This window comes from Pocillopora verrucosa, chromosome 6 (genome assembly GCF_036669915.1).
Source record: "Pocillopora verrucosa isolate sample1 chromosome 6, ASM3666991v2, whole genome shotgun sequence".
Lineage (NCBI taxonomy): Eukaryota > Metazoa > Cnidaria > Anthozoa > Scleractinia > Pocilloporidae > Pocillopora > Pocillopora verrucosa.
The window spans coordinates 19,712,383-19,729,159 of NC_089317.1; the positions used below are offsets into that span (position 1 = coordinate 19,712,383).

The 16,777-nt window shown below is 39.5% G+C and overlaps 2 protein-coding genes and 1 pseudogene across 2 annotated transcripts in view; 2 read left to right on the plus strand and 1 right to left on the minus strand.

Annotated features, from left to right (window-relative positions):
• Positions 1–210: 210 nt before the first annotated feature.
• On the plus strand, positions 211–5,051 carry LOC136281933 (uncharacterized; annotated as a pseudogene).
• A 2,929-nt stretch (positions 5,052–7,980) lies between these two features.
• LOC136281934 (uncharacterized) lies at positions 7,981–9,867 on the plus strand. Its single transcript, XM_066168972.1, has 2 exons — positions 7,981–8,065; positions 8,360–9,867. The coding sequence occupies exons 1-2, from the start codon at positions 7,981–7,983 to the stop codon at positions 9,436–9,438; spliced, it is 1,164 nt and encodes a 387-aa protein (XP_066025069.1). The 3' UTR covers positions 9,439–9,867.
• A 5,801-nt stretch (positions 9,868–15,668) lies between these two features.
• The window catches only part of LOC136281982 (uncharacterized), a 1,152-nt gene continuing 43 nt past the window's right edge, over positions 15,669–16,777 (minus strand). Inside the window, exon 1 of the mRNA XM_066169014.1 lies at positions 15,669–16,777. This exon is cut by the window's right edge and continues 43 nt beyond it. Within this exon, the coding sequence (XP_066025111.1) occupies positions 15,972–16,682 (711 nt within the window). The 5' untranslated portion in view covers positions 16,683–16,777 and the 3' untranslated portion in view covers positions 15,669–15,971.

Genomic DNA, 16,777 nt, shown 5'->3' on the forward strand with positions numbered 1-16,777 from the left:
TAGAAAAAAAATAACCTTAAGAAAAGATTGACTACAAATGAAGCAGATAAACTAAGAGAAAGGATCAAGAGCACCGCGTACATGAAGGAATATAGAAAAAAAAAATAACATTAAAAAAAACTTGACTACAAATGAAGAAGATAAACTAAGAAAAAGGATCAAAAACAAACAGTATGTGAAGGATTATAGGAAAAGGACAACATTAAAAAAATGCCTACAAATGAAGCAGACAAACTAAGAAAAAGGATTAAGAACAAAGATTACATGAAGGAATATAGAAAAAGAAAGAAAAGTGACCAAAACAACTCTGGAAGTAAAATGAAAATTGTTAATAATCAAACTACTTGTGAAGCAGGAACACAGTTCATTGAAAAAAAAACAAAACAGTGTCCTGTGGTAAGTCAAGATAAGTATCTTTCACTGTTTGATGCTAAAACATATGGACAACTTCACCATCAGGAGTGGGCAGCAATTAATATAAAGAGGTTTCATGAGTCCATGATTTTCAAAATCTGGCATTGCCGAGTTTGCCGTGAAGCATGGCCATTGTCAGTAAAAAACAAAAAAGAAGCAGACTATGTTTGTTCAAGATGTGTAAGAGACAAGAACAGTATTAAAAAGTTCTCTGCTCAAAACAGCATGATACCAGCTCAAGTTCCAAAAGAATTACAAGGTCTAACCCAAATAGAAGAGATGTTAATTGCTCGTGCTTTTCCAGTTATCAGTGTTTACACAAAGCCAGGTGGACAAAGAGCCTATAAAGGTCATTGCATTAATTTCCCCCAAGATATCCAGGATCTTGCAGACACACTACCAAAATATCCCAAAGAACTCCCTATAATAGTAATAATAGCGGAAGGCAAGAATAACACTTCTAAAGATTTAATTGTTCGAAGACAAAAAGTTTCTATGGCTCTGCAGTGGTTAGTTGATCACAATCCTGTGTACAAAAACATTAAAATTGATTATACTTGTTTGTCTTCCCTTCCAACTGAAGGAATTCCTAGTGACTTGCAAAAGGTTCATTGTACTAAAATCAGTGACGATGAAATAGATCCAGATAGAGGTCCACTTGATAGTGATGAAATACCATTCAATCATGAAACAGAGTTAAGCAGCACCGTATTAAATCCTGTTGTTTTGAAGCCACAAAAGCAGCTAATAAAAGATGAACTATTACAACAGCATAAAACTGCATGGCCTAATAGGGGAAGCAAACCTTTAAATGAGTTCAAAACTCAACTACTAGCAACAGTGGCTTTTCCCACTCTTTTCCCTGTTGGTACAGGCGATCCAACTAATACTGCTACAAAGCGACATGCAACCTTGGGTGAAAAAGTAAAGCATTTGATAAAGTTTGCTGAAAACATCAATGGTGAATGGGTGTACAGATTTGCAAGACATCCACGATTTGCTTACTGGGCATTCAATATGATCCAAAGACAGACTTCTTGGTTAGGGTAGTATATTTCTTAAACAAAATCCAAATGAAGCCCACCTAACTGTTGAACAACTAAAAAAAATGCTAACTACCAATAGCTATTCTTCACTTATGTCTAAGCTGATGCATTATGCCAAAAACATAACTGGTAGCACTGGTTATTGGCAAAAGTCAAAAGAAGATTTGAAAGCTACAATAAGCCAAAAGGGACCTCCAACAATATTTTTTACTTAATCATGTGCAGAATATCACTGGCCAGAATTTCACAAGCTTTTAAGCAACAGTTTCACTGAAAATCTGACTCCAGGTGATAGACACAAAAATGTTTTAAACAATCCACATCTGTTAGATTGGGTCTTTTCAGAAAGAACTGATCGGTTTGTCAAGTTTTGGTTGAAAGAATCACTGCACTCTTCCTGGCATTGGTATAGATATGAATATGCAGTCCAAAGAGGATCAATCCATTGTCATGGAGTTGCTAAATTAAAAAATGAGCCAGGATTATGTACCCTCACTGAGAAGGCCCTCAAGGAATACTTAGCTTCAAAATTTAAGAGTGAAAACCAACATGAACTAACTAAAGAGCAAATTGTGAATATTGACAACGAAATACAAGAAGGCAAAGAGGCTGAGACAATCCTTTGTAGATATGTTGACTTTTTGATGTCAACCTGGAATCCTTCCTCTCCTGATGATGGATGGTCAAAACCAGAAATTCACCCATGTCAAAAATCATATCTTTCACTAAAAACCAATGAAATGGCAAATGATTACGTACATTTGTTAAATTCATTCGAGAGAAACACTACATGTAGTACTAAATATTGTCTTCGACAAAATGACAAATCCGAATTGCGTTGTAGATTTAACTTTCCTTATGACGACTGTCCTGACACTAGAATAAATATAAAAACTGGCAAAACAAAATATAAAGCTGCTATTGTCACAAAACGAAATGACTCTAGATTGAATTGTCATCAACCATTACAACTTCAAGGGTGGAGAGCAAATTGTGACATTCAAATTGTTATAGATTATCATGCCTGTCTGGAATATCTTGTTAAATACACATCCAAAGCTGAGAAAGCATCTTCTGTTGTCAAAAATGCTTTCACCAATATTATCACCAAAATGAATGATACAACTGATACTCCAAGTGCCCTTAAGCAAATTTTGCTGAAAACTGTTGGTCAAAGAGACTATTCTATTCAAGAGGTAATGCATCATTTACTGTCAATAAAATTTGTAAGTGCAACACATGAGGTTATCACTGCATCTCTTGATGGATCGAGAAGAGTACACCTTAAAGCAAATAACCAAATTTGTACTGCTCCTTCATTGCTTGATACCTATGCTGAACGTTACAAGTATCTCAAGGTAGACCCGCAGTTATTAGAGTACAATTTTTTCAAGTTTGCATCAATGTTTACTTTCAAAGCCTCTAAACTTAAACAAAGAGACAAAAGTGTAATTGTCAAAACCTATCCTAATTATTCATCCAATCCAAAGAGTGAAGACTGTGGTTTGTTTTGTAAATATCAGTTGCTTAAATACAAACCCTGGCAATATACACCGGATGATGCATGGGATAACCTTCCACAGGCTGATGAGACATACACAACATGTTGGAAAACATTCTTGCTAACTGATACTGCAAAATCCTTTGTCCCTGATTGGGAAACCAAAATGCAAGATGTAAACAACTACATATGCATAACACCTTTGAATGAGGATTCTTTTGAAGAAGATTAAAACACCAAAAGTGAAAGAGAAGAGTGGATGCTTATGGCAGAGTTGACTATTCAAACAACTGATACTTGTGAGAAATCTACACCTGTACCACATGCATATTGGCATCAAGTGTATCAGTATTTCACAAATGATGAGATAAATGCAATGCCTACATGGATAAACAGAGAGAAAAACAAGAATAGTGCTCACCATTCCTGTGAAACAAGAATCATAGATACTTCAACTTTTAGTAGAATGCAGCAAGTAGCTTATCAAATAGTTTCCATTCATTTTGCCAGTGGTGAACAAAATCCCTTGCGCTTTCTTATTATGGGTGTAGCAGGAACAGGAACAGGGAAAAGCTATCTCATTGATTCCTTAAGAAATTTGCTTCAGGAAAAATGTAAGGTTTTAGCTTACACCGGAAAAGCATCATTCAATGTAATTGGAGTAACGCTACATTCACTGCTAAAATTACCTATTGGTTCAAAGAGACATTGTGATTTAAAAGGAATACCTTTGCAACAACTGCAAAGTAACCTTGAAAACGTTCAATATTTAATAATAGATGAATACTCTTTCGTTGGCCATAGTTTGTTCGGATGGATTGATAGTCGTTGCAGACAAGCTACTGGACGAACAGACATGACATTTGGCAGCATATCTGTCATTCTTGTCGGTGACATAGCTCAGTTACCACCAGTAGGTGACAAACCACTTTACCATTTTATGCCAAAAACAGAAAAGCAAATTCAAGGTTTTCTCCTATATCATGAATTCAAGAAAGTTGTTAAATTGACAGTTAATCAAAGAGTTCAAGGAAACAATATTGAACATTCCAATTTTAGAGAAATGCTAACCCGAGCTCACCATGGTGAATCAACTGAATCAGACTGGCACTCTTTAATTTCCAGAACACCGGACAAAGTGCACAATGTGAATGAGTTTGAAAATAATTCTGTAAGAATTTGTTATCATAAGGAAAAAGTCGCAGAATTAAACATTAGTAGACTTAAAAGCTTGGGTCAACCAATAGCAATAATTAAAGCTCGTCACTCTATTGGAGCACAAACACTTAGTGCTGATGACATGGGAGGCCTTGGACCTATAGTTTACTTATCAAAAGGAACAAATATAATGTTAATGATGAATCTATGGACTGATGTTGGCCTTTGTAATGGAGCATTAGGCACAGTACTTGACTTTGTGTATGCTGAAGGACAACAACCTCCATGTCTTCCAATATGTGTATTGGTTCAATTTGATGATGAATATAAAAGACCATCAGTTTCTTCTCTGTTTCAAAGATGTGTCCCAATTTGTCCCATCACCCAAGTTTCAGAAAGTTTAGGAAAAAAATATGAGAGACAGCAATTGCCATTAAAATTAGCCTGGGCGATGACAATTCATAAATGTCAAGGTCTGACCCTCTCTAAAGCTTGGATTGATTTAGGATCATCAGAAAGATCTCCTGGAATTACATATGTTGCTTTAAGCAGGGTAAAAAAAATACAAGATCTTCTTATTGAGCCAATGACACTAGAGAGGTTACAAGCGGTCAAAAAGTCTACTAACTTTAAGTTTAGATTAGAAGAAGAAAACCGTCTTGACATGTTGGCTAATGAAACACTGAATTCACATCTCAAAATATCTTAAAAAAAATTTTCGTATATGTCATACTCTTTTAAACAAATCAAAGCGATCAATGCACGCATAAATATTTCTTTTACACTTAAGATTAAAAGATAAAAAGTCAATTACAATTCAAAATCAACTTTGTACAATTTTGATCTTGTCTCCCTGTGGTGAGTGGTTCCAAATATTTTCAACAAACATTTCACATTTCATATTCCACTCTAAAAAAAAGGAAATGCATTGTCAGTGCTTTCTGCTTACAAAATCTTTGATATTTCAAAAAAAAATGTTTCTGCACTGTTTGAAAATTTTCTTTTTCTTCAGTTTCCAGATCTCCTGTCAGTCAATCATGTCAAAAGAAAATACAAACGCTGGTAAGTACCTGTAGCTTTAATTTACAATGTTTGGTTTTTTGTGGTTCTCCATATTCCTGTTTTCTTCACTTGGAATGTAGGTGGGGAGGGAGATTGAATGAGCAATAACTGCTGAAAGGAAACAACCCCCTTTTAATTTTTGTTACAAAATCTTCGTCTGGCCTCACCATACTAGATTGCATCTACACAAAAAATATATTGCCATTTCTAAAATTCAAACCTTCTTGACAAATGCAATTTCACTACTGTCACTGAAATCTTTGGTGGCTCCTCCCAACTTAATAATAATAATAATAATAGAAGGGTTTATTAAAAGTATTCAAAAATAGCACCCCAGTGGTGAAATACATGTGAATTTACAAGTATACTTTAAATATTTAAAAAATACGAAAATCTTACATTTGACTTTAAAATTAAGAGTCTAAGGGGACTGGGAATTACAAGAGTCAGTAGTTATATACCAATGAAAAACGCTTAGGTTTGCTTGACTACAAGAACTGGGCGTTAGACGCCATTGTTGGAAAGAAAGATTTTTTAAATCTTTCGGTCCGGCATTTAAAGAGTGATACATGGTTTTTGTTGCGCAACTCATAAACGTGGCAATCGGCGCGCTTTGGTGGAATAAGGTGGTACAGCCGTGACCCAGGCACACAGATACCGTCCCAAACTTTCTTGCAGAGTTCGTCTCTTCTCACATTTAAGCGAGTGGAGTTTGCAGCCACAATGGCGTCTTTGTAGCTCAGCGCCGGAAATAATATTCGCAGAGCTCTTTTCTGAACTCTTTCGATCATGTCCTTGAGGTAAATTGGTAGGCTAGTAGACCAAGTGACGCAGGCGTATTCGAGGACCGATCGTACCAAGGCATAAAATATGTTAATAAGGTCTTCGGGTGGAATTCCGGACCGCTTGAGCACTCTTAAGATGTAAAGACGTTTTGAGGCTTTGGAGACAATCTCACGCACGTGCTCATTCCACCCAAGAGTATCGCTGATAGTGACTCCAAGGACCTTGTGTGAGGAGACCCGTTCTAAGGGACGTCCATTGACGCACAAAGGGCCAAGATCTGGCCGTGTTCTAAGCGAACAAATCACAAGTTCCTTGCACTTCTTTGGGTTGAGGTTCATATTATTGCGCGACGACCACTGTGCAATGGCGTCAAGATCTTTCTGAAGGGACGATGTACCGCCTGATGGGATGACCTCGGATATTGTTAGGTCATCTACATATTTCCAGTGGCTCGATAGTAATGGAGTTTCAATCGCGAGATCGTTAATCATCAGGAGGAACAGGATGGGGCCAAGCTTAGTGCCCTGCGGGACTCCAGCGTGCACGGGCAACCAAGGGGATACAATGTTCTTAATCTTAACAGCTTGGCGACGGCCATAAAGAAAACTGCAAATCCAACGGATAATAAAACCACGGACCCCAAGGTGGATGAGTTTATTGACTAAGATAGTGTGGTCAATATGGTCAAAAGCCTTACTAAAATCCAGGAAGCAGGCCCTTAAGAACATACCTGGTTTGTCAATAGAGGACAACCAGTTGTGCATCATATCCAACAGGCAATAGATGGTTGAAGTTCCTTTGAGGCAGCCGAATTGGCTAAAATCGATGAGGTGCACAACATCCTCAATTAGCCATTCAACTACGAAATCCTCCAGGACTTTAGAGACGATTGCAGTTAGGGAGATAGGTCTTAAATCTTCCCTACCGGTTATGGGCGTAACCTTGGGTACCGGTGTGACATTAGAGTCTTTCCATGCAGTAGGGAAGGAGCCTGATGCAATAGAGGTGTTGAATATTCGCGTGATCGGCTCAGCGAGCTCAGCAGCATATTCTTTCCAAATACGAGTCGGAATCCCATCAGGCCCAGGGGCCTTAAAGGCGCTGATGGCAAGTAGCTTTTTGTAGACCCTTTGTGTCTCGATTACGGGCGGTTGAGGGGATGGTAAGTAGCAGGGCAGTGCACTTGTACCAAGTGGCTTAATGTCAGATATTACAGATACAAAAAACTCATTAAGGCGTGTTGCGAGAGTCGCGCCAGAGATAATTCTGCCTTCCTCGTCAGTATAACTGAGTTCGTTAGGGCTGCTAGCCTTCCCTGCAAGCTTATTCACCATACTCCACCATTTCCTCGGGTCAGTGCTCTTGAGGTTATTAACTTTGTTTTTATAGAACTCGCATTTCCGGCGGGTGATAACCTCTCTGACCTTATTTCTAAGGCGACGCCATTTCTCCTCCGGGCCATTTAGATAGGCGCGTTGGCGCTCTAATATGAGAGCCTTAATCTCAGGTGACATCCAAGGCTTGTCCATTGGATGAATCTTCACATATTTGGACGGAAAGTAGATATCGCTGGCTGATGAAAGATCCTTAGTAAATGAGTCAGTGAGAGAGTCAACTGATGGTGAGTCACCGTCTACTTCTAAATCACTGAACCAACGGTGTGAACACGCCCACCTCCCAAAAGCGCTTATTGCCGACTGAGGAAAGCGACGCATCGGGATCCTTTTCTTTTCAACGCACAGCGGGTTTAGTTGGTTCATTGAAAGCGGATTCCAGTGAACAGAGCTATGGTCCGAAGACCCTAATTCTCCTCTGACAATTGGTTCGCTATAGTATTCACTAAAATCCGTTAAAATAAGGTCTAGTATGCTATTGCCCCGAGTGGGTCTGATAACTACTTGTTTTAGGTTATGATTGGCTAACATGTCTGAGATGTCCTGGGTGTTAAAATCGCCTAATAACACTACACCACAGTCTGGATAAGAAGTCTTTACGGAGTCTAGTGTTTCTATGATGTACATTGTGCGATCTCGCTGCACTTGCGCAGAGGCCACAGGAAAATACACCACCCCACATATAATACCAGATAGTGGGCGTGGTAAACGATGAGGGCGTAACCATAGCCACAAACACTCGTGTTCTGGAGACTCCAAGTCAGAGTTCTGACTGTTCTGAACTGTGCTGAATGATTTGATTTGATTTGATTTGATTACTGCACAATTGATTACAATTTGATTACTGCACAATTGACAGTAGTCATGAGCTGCAAAGAGCTGCAGAACATTTGATTGACAGAGCCAAAAAAACATTTCTTAGTTATGAATTTTACAGTCCACATGTTATTAAAAGATGCAGTAACTTATTGTGATCAACATTTCATGTCTAACTTCAGTTTTTATTTCCTCTTTCTTAGATAATCACCGTGGCTACATTCAGAATTTGAGTCCTATAAAACGCTCACGAAATCAAAATCAGTGGTATGATTTTGATTTACAAACCAGCCCATCAAAATTGAGACGAGTTGTAGGATTTAATATTGCAAACCACTTCATGCTACAAGAACATGAAGCGTCAAAAACAGCTGTAACCCTCAAAAACACTAAGCATAACAGCAACAATGACATCATATTCAACCAGCAATCAACAGTAAGGGTAACACCAACCTTTGATATTGATTTTGATTACAAACCCATCAACAAATCCCAAAAGACTGAGCCCTCAACTCAGCCTGCCAAGAAGATTACACTTGAGGAGCTCCCCACACTCCAAGTCAATCAGAAAGTAAATGTCACTGCTTCCATTGCACTGGGAAATGAAAACCCTAAACCTGTGCAATTGAAATCCTCAAGTGAAATGACAACTGTAAAGGAAGACTGTGTCCTGGAGGATGAAACTGGAACTGCTACTATTCATATATGGGATCCACTTTTCAAGAACATCAAAACTGGCACCACATATGAGTTTGAAAACCTTACTGTAAAGCACTTCCAAGGGATCACTCATCTGGGAACAACCCCCACAACAATGTTTAAAGAAGCCAATCAGCAACTGAAACCTATAAATGGCCCTTCATTACTTGCAAATCCAGAGAAAGAAGCAAAAGTAGAGAGCTTCAAAATGATCAACAAACTAAGCATTTTCATCACCTGCCAAGCATGCAAACGTAAAATTAATGAAATCTCCCAACAGAACACTCTCAAATGTAAAAACTGTGGAGTCCGACAAAGAAAGATGCAATGCAAACGAGATGCATCTGTTCAACTACTTGTACATTTGGATGAAAAAGACATTTGGTTAACAGCATTTACAGATGTCTTGGAGTCCCTCTTCGCCACCCACCCGACAATCTCATTACTTAGCGACTCGGACACAATTGAAGAACTACTTATGGATCTTCAAGACATAGAATTCAAATATAATGTCAACAGAAAAGTGATCACTGAAATATCATCATCTTCACTGTCAAGTTAAACTGTCCTACAGTACAGAATTAACAAAGCCAGACCACCGACTAAAATATTTATTTACAACACTTAAGTATCAAGACTTCAACAAACTTTCATTACCATGTTCTGATTCAATGTTACGTTACCTGTTATTTGAAAGCATACATACGAAACAAGTTAATCTTATTTCTTACCATGCTATTGATGTTCAAGATGTTGTATTAATAGCAGAAAACCATTCACATTGGTTTTCACGTTCAAGTTCATATGCTTTTTTTAAGATTACTAAGTTCGCAAAGACTAGTGCATGTATGTTTCTGTTCACAAACATTATACTAACCAAAACACCTTCTATATGCTTCAATCAACATATTGTAAATGAAAAATTCAGTGTTGTTTTTTATGCTCTTTCAAAGCAACAGTTATATAATACAACACAATTCATATTCTTTGTTAAGTTATTGTTTATAATGTTACATTAATAACAAGAACTATTCACATCCTTTCACATGTTCAAGTTATTAAATGACTTGGTTAATATGATGAAGCCCTTAAAACCTTAGTACAGTTTCCATGTTACTCTTATTAAAAACCCTTTTATCAATTGGAAAAAACTATGCCTCAGCATAAACCCCCTTCTCAAACCACAAATTGATCGCTCGTTGGCGCTCTATCGATAGGATTACCTAGTTTTTTAAAGTATGTACAAAATGACATGGCCCTTGCAAATGAATATAAACCGAGAGCATTTTTTTATCACATTTTTTTTTTCATGGACCAATGAAGTACATTTAAAAGAGTTCAATGCTCCTCTCCATCCTGGACATTGGCATATTCCCTGTGTTGTCGTGTGTTGTATTTTTTCCTTATACTGTGGTAAACACAAGCTGGGAGGTCGTCTGTTTTACCAGCCTATGTACCCACAAAGCCACCTTGTTTTCCATCTATATGCAACGGCTCTGATGAACCTATATGTAAACATAAAAGTGAGAAATGAAGACATCTACAGTTCAAGTAATTACTAGACCTTCATTCCTAACTGAATAGCAGAAGGCTCGTTTCTCATGACTGGAGAATTTAAAAATTAAGATAAAGCCATAAGTATCCCAATTATTAGGTCAATCTATTAAAACAGGAATGGTACCGATTAAAAAAAAAAAAACCTTTCTCGTTTTCTGACCCTCCACTGCGGCGACGATTGGTTCCTCCATCTTGGTGTCTAAGGAGAGGAGCGACTTGCAGAAGAACGGCGCGGTTCGTAATGGCGTTTAAGTATTCATGTTTAGTGATGCAATTGATTCGTTCGATCGAACCATCAAACATCAATTTCGCGGATGAATCAGTGACTTCTCTGCAACATCGAAACTCGAGGGCACCGACTAACATTTTAGTATCACACTGCTCGCATTCACACCTGGAAGAGACATAGGGAATAATACATGGGCGCGCGTAGATATAGAATTTCTCTGAGTGTTTAACTCGATAGCTGTCGAGTTGAACACGAGAAGAGAAATTCCATATCTACAAGCAACCACGTATTATTTTGTTCATCATATAAACACAATAGCCCTTTACTGACAAGAAAAGCCTGCTTCATCAATGAATAAAATAAATGAATCGACAATCCCCAAATAACGATCGTCGAGTACGTTGGCGCTAACTTTTAGGATGGAAAAATGCGTTGAATCATGATTACAAAAACAATAATGGTCGTAATTTTCAATATACAAAATTCTCACTTATCGACTTCATCCTTACCGAGAGAAGAAGTTTTTCAGGTGAACGGCCAAAATCGGCCAGTGGCAAATCTTCCAGTTGTCGATTTTCACTCTCAGCCGCGAGAAATGTGAATACCAAAGCCACTGAATACGTAACTTTCGGTTTTCCTTTTTGTGTATTGTTTTTTTTTCCCTTCTAGGAAAGTTTGAACCTCACTGTCTGTCAGCGATACAGATATCTTGGTGTTTTAGCCGCCACAATCCGAGAAAGTTCCGATAAACTACCCTGTACTGAGACTCGTGAAGGGGGTCAGCATGGTCAGCATTAGATTCCATCCACCAAAACCACCTCGGTCGAGAGGGACTAAGATGGAATATTTAATGACTTGCAAAACATAACCGAAGATTCTCGGAAATCCGCGAGTGATGTAGCCGAACATCCGAAGCTGTTAATACCATGATTCTTGAGGAACAAAGAGAAACAGCATGGTGGGAATTTAAAGCGCGAACTTTTGCTAGATGGTAGACATGCGGAAAATTTAGGATACGTTAATTCTGTTGATGATGCGTATGAACTTATTGCGGAGTTTGAAACAGGATTAACAACGAAGTTTTCTCGCTTTAAAGCTGACAAATGATTCGGGAACAATGGTATGTATGTGTGTATATATATATATATATATGTGTGTCTATATATATATATATATTATATAACTGCAGACAGTACTGTTTCGGCCTTCTGGGCCTCATCAGTGCAGTGCTGATGCTAGGATGGAGGAAAGACTATATAGCCACCTCAAGTGATCTCACATATGTGGGATCATCTAAGCCATGCCAGAGTGCTCAAACTAGAAAAACTAGTGAGCATGCATAATGCTAGCAGCAATGACTCATCCTAGTAGAGTGCTCAATTTGGACATGAAAGCAAAGCTTTGTATGCCAAAGAGCTATATCTAACTGCAGACAGTACTTTTTTTTTTTTTTTTAAATATAAAAGCCTGGAGACCAGGCAGTTTTATTTCGTCAATGATATCTATTTACAATTCTAATTGATTAAAGTATTCGAATTCAATTATGAGTTATTTAGGTAATTACAGGTCCCAATTAACTAATGATATTTTCTCTCACAGGCGGCACGAACAGCGCACGGGCTATAACAGCCCGGAGTAAGCGCCCACCTGTAAGAGGTAACAAAGTTCTATTTAAAAGTTTTCTATTTACTATTTACAAAGAGATATTTCAGACCATGTGGGGCGCAAACAGCGCGCGGGCCTGTAGCCCGGAGTAGGCACCCCTCATGGGCGAGATTTAACAAGTTTTATTATATACAAAGGTTCAGGGGGGAGCAAGAGAGGGGAAGAAGATGGGCTTACCAGCGTCGACCGAACAAAGTACGTTTTTAAAAGACCAAAAATTCCTTAAGGTATCAGTGTCGTTACTAAGAATTCTGAGTTGGACATCTTTCTTAATTAAGTCTATAATCGCGTTGGAGCTCAAAAGAGAACCTTCGAAGGTAGCTTTATTTCTGGAAAGCCAACACCAATATATGATGGTTGCCTTGAGAAAGTTAGATAAGGATATAGCGGTGGTAGATTTGTCTAGGGAAAAAGGGTAGTAGACAGATGTAGGGGAGATAGAGAAGGGGGAGTCGAGTAGAGCACGGAAAAGGGGGGAGAAGTGGTCCCAGACTTTCACAACTCTGGGACATCCCAAGAAGCAGTGTTCAATAGTTTCCGTTTTTCCGCAGATCGCGCATTTGTCACTATTGATGTATCCCCAAGACTTAAGGAGATATCTTACGCGGATCATTCTATGGATCAATAGCCAAATTAGATCGTTCTTCTTGTTTTCAATTAGCTTTAGGCGAGACTTGCGCCACACCCAGGCCCAACGATTGATGGGGCGGTCCATAGCAGACGCCCAAAAACCGGAGCACCGGGGTGCAACGCAGACGGGGTCAAGCAACAAAAGATATAAATTCTTACCGGTGAGTAAATCAGGTAAGGCACCAGTTTTCTGATGCAAGGTACGGAAATTATCTAGACAAAGGCGGTAGTAATTGGAAGGAAGGAAGGAAGAGGGAGCAGAATTGGTGGGAAAAGAAAAACGGGGATCTAGAATAGTTAGCTTATGTCCTAAAAAATATCGAGCTAGGTAATGCCATTTGGATGTGCCAAAGTCATCTCTTAAACTGGAAAAAACAGAAAGGCGCAGGCTAGCGCACTTAGCTTTAAAATTAACGACGTTGAGGCCCCCGGATGATGGGGGCGCACAACAGCGATCGCGACTAACATTTTCCATTTTTCCTCTCCAGATAAAAGGCCAAATGATCGACTTAAAGCTATCGTGCACCCAACGGGGTGGGGGGATGACTTTAGCAACGTGCCATAAACGGCTTGCGCCTAAAGTATTTACAATTAAGGTCCTACCGATAAAAGACAGGTCTCTTTGTTTCCAAAGATTTAGAACCGAACTTAGTTTGTCTAATTTGGCCCGCCAATTGTCGTCGTCGACATTGACGAGGCCGTTTGAGAAATAAACACCAAGCACTCTCATTTTAGTGACCCATTTGAGGCCATAGGGAGATTCAATTCTAGTTCGCCATTTTCCTAACCACATTGCTTCAGATTTGGACGTGTTCAGTTTAGCGCCAGATCCTTGTTCAAATTTTGATACGACTCGGAGAAGTGAAGAAAGAGATCTTTCGGATTTTAAGATGCAAGTAGCATCGTCAGCGTACTGGGATATTTTATATTGAAGGCCCCCTGCTCCGGGGAGCAGGAAACCTTCAATATCTTTACAATTACGGATTTGCGTTGATAATACTTCTGAAACTAGCACATAAAGGAGAGGAGATAATGGGCATCCTTGTCTCACCCCTCTTCTTAAGTGGACAGGGGGGGACAGGGAGCCATTAACAATGATTCTAGAGAAGGCTTTAGAATAAAATAGTTCGACCCACCCACAAAAGGAGGGGCCGAAACCAAATTTACGCAATACTCTCATCATGAATTCGTGGTCAACTCGGTCAAAAGCTTTTTCTTGATCTAAGGAAATGAGAATACCCGGTTCATTAGTTTTGTCAATCATGTCGAGGGCATCACGAAGTAAGGCCAAATTTGAGAAGATAGTGCGGCCGACCACGCCGCACGTTTGGTCTGAATGCACGATGGAGTTCATGACTTTTTTCAATCGTTCAGTGATGATTTTAGATGCTAACTTGTAGTCAGTGTTTAACAAGGAAATTGGGCGCCAATTTTTTGCGAGGCGTCGATCATCTTTTTTGTGGATGAGTCGTAGGAGGCCCTCGTACTGGCTATCCGCGAGGGAGCCAGCAAGAAAGGCCTCGTTCAAAACAGAAAGGAGAGATTCGCTCAAATCGTTCCAAAAACACGAGTAAAATTCTGTTGGGAGACCATCAGAACCGGGTGACTTGCCGGTCTGAAGGCCTTCCAATGCAGTAAGTAATTCTTTATTAGAAAAAGGGCCTTCACATAGATTGCGCTCATAATCAGTCAGTGAAAATTCGAGGCCGTCAATTATTTCAGTTTGAATTCGCATATCAAGAGGATCTTGGGTGAATAAATTCTTGTAAAAATTGGTTAAAATTCTTTCAAGATCATTTTGAGAATTTCTGAGAACACCGTTCTCGTCAAAAAAAGATTCAAAACTATTCATGTCAGCTCGTTTTTCTCCAGACGGAAGAAATAGCGTGTTGGCTTCTCACCTTCTTCGAACCATTGTGCTCGGGAGCGGACTTTAGCTCCTTCGGCTTCTTTCGAGATCAGAGAGGACAATTGGCTTTCCAAATCGCTAATTACACCTGGGTTATTCAAGCGATTAGAATGTAAAGCGTTTTTAGCATGGGTTAATTGCTTAGTAATTAGGATTCTTTTGGCATTTGCTGTTCTCTGTTTACGGATACAGTATGAAATACTTGTTTTGCGGATTTCAATTTTTAGAGCATCCCACCATTCGCGAAGGGAGGCGAATTCGGGGATTTTAAGCTTAAAGTTGTTAATCGATTTTGACATAATGTTTTTAAATTCTACATCTGAGAGTAAAGAGCTGTTGAACTTCCAAATTCCAGGACCGTGATTAGAAGGGTTAGTCGTTAGTTCAATTTTTACAAAGTCATGATCGGATAGGTCGTATACGCATGGAAGAATATTACATTTCGTTACTAGGGTTAAGCCTTTAGCGACGAGAAAGCGGTCAATTCTAGATGCCTGGGTATGGTCTTTATTAGACCAGGTGAAAGTTACTTTGCGCGGGTTGTTTTTGCGCCAAATGTCTGTAAGTGAGAAGTCAGCACAAAGGGATCGGAGAAGTTTTTGATCAGACAATAGGATGGCGGAACAATTTAATTTATCTAGGACATTGTCCACACAATTAAAGTCTCCCCCGATCACTAGGTCCCCTTGGGGGAGAAAGTAATTGTGCAGACAAGAGAAAAAACTTTTACGATCCGAAATAGTATTGGGAGAGTAGATGTTCACTAAATTTAGTTTAGAATTATAGTAGTCAATGAGTAAGCTCAATATTCTTCCTTCGGAATCGGTCAAAAAACGGATAATTTTGCCTGGAAAGTTTAGAGAAAAGAGGATGGCAACACCGGCAGACCTGCCAGTCCCGAAGGACCACAGACATTTGCCGCGCCAGAGTATTTCGAATTCCTCCGCTTGTTTTTTGCATGAGACATGTGTTTCTTGTAAAAGGATTATGTCACAGTTTGAATAATTTAATTCTTGAATAATTTTTCGACTTTTACTGGAGGACCCGAGTCCTCGCACATTTAGAGAAATTATTTTAAGCTTACTCATTGAATATAAATAAAAAATTAATATCTGTACCGCCTTCTCCTAGGTTTAACTCTCTCCCATCCATCATCATCAGTTTCGGAGCCAGAGTAGTCACGGCGGGAAGATCTATCGCGGCCATCGTGGCCGCGATAATAATCTCGATCGCTTCTATCTCTCTCTCTTCTGCCGTCTCTCCGGTCATCTCTTCGTTCTTCTCGATCGTCCCTCCCTCGCTCGTCTCTTCGTTCTCTTGGTCGTTCTCTTCTACCTTCGTCGCGTTGTTGTTCTCGTTGTTTCTCTTGATCTTGTTGTTTCTGTTGTTCTTGCTGTTCCTGCTTTTCTAGTAATTTCTGTTGTTCTTCTTGTTGTCGCTGTTGTTCTCTCTGTTGTTGTAGTTTTTTCTGCCTTTCTTCTCTTTCCTTGGCGCGCTGGGCTCGCTCTTGTTCCTTTTCCTTTTCAGTTTTAGGTGGCGTTGGCTCACTATCGACGTTCGCGCTGAAGAGCAGGAAGGGGCATTGAGGCATGGAATGGTTGTCCGCTAAACAAACGGAACATCTTGGCGAGTCTTTACATTCTTGAGCTCGATGCCCAGGGCATTCACAATTAAAACAACGGACTGCGGAGCAGTCTTTGGCCATGTGGTCAGTAGCTCCACAATTCCGGCAAGCTTTTGGCTGATTTGGGTACCATATTTTGATAGGTTCACCAGCTATGTTGATGTTGGCAGGGATAGTTCGATGTAGCGCCATTCGAGCCGTTCTTACTCCATTCTCGATATGTTGTGCAATTTTGTCGCGCCGAAATGAAAGGACACGACCGTAGTGGCTGAGTCGGCCAATCACGG

Excerpts from the sequence above, each read along its gene's own strand:
- LOC136281934 (XM_066168972.1), top strand. The coding sequence starts at position 7,981 with ATGTACATTGTGCGATCTCGCTGCACTTGCGCAGAGGCCACAGGAAAA. Across the intron at positions 8,066-8,359 it reads AATACCAGATAGTGGGCGTG|TTTTTATTTCCTCTTTCTTA; the intron begins GTAAACGATGAG and ends GTCTAACTTCAG.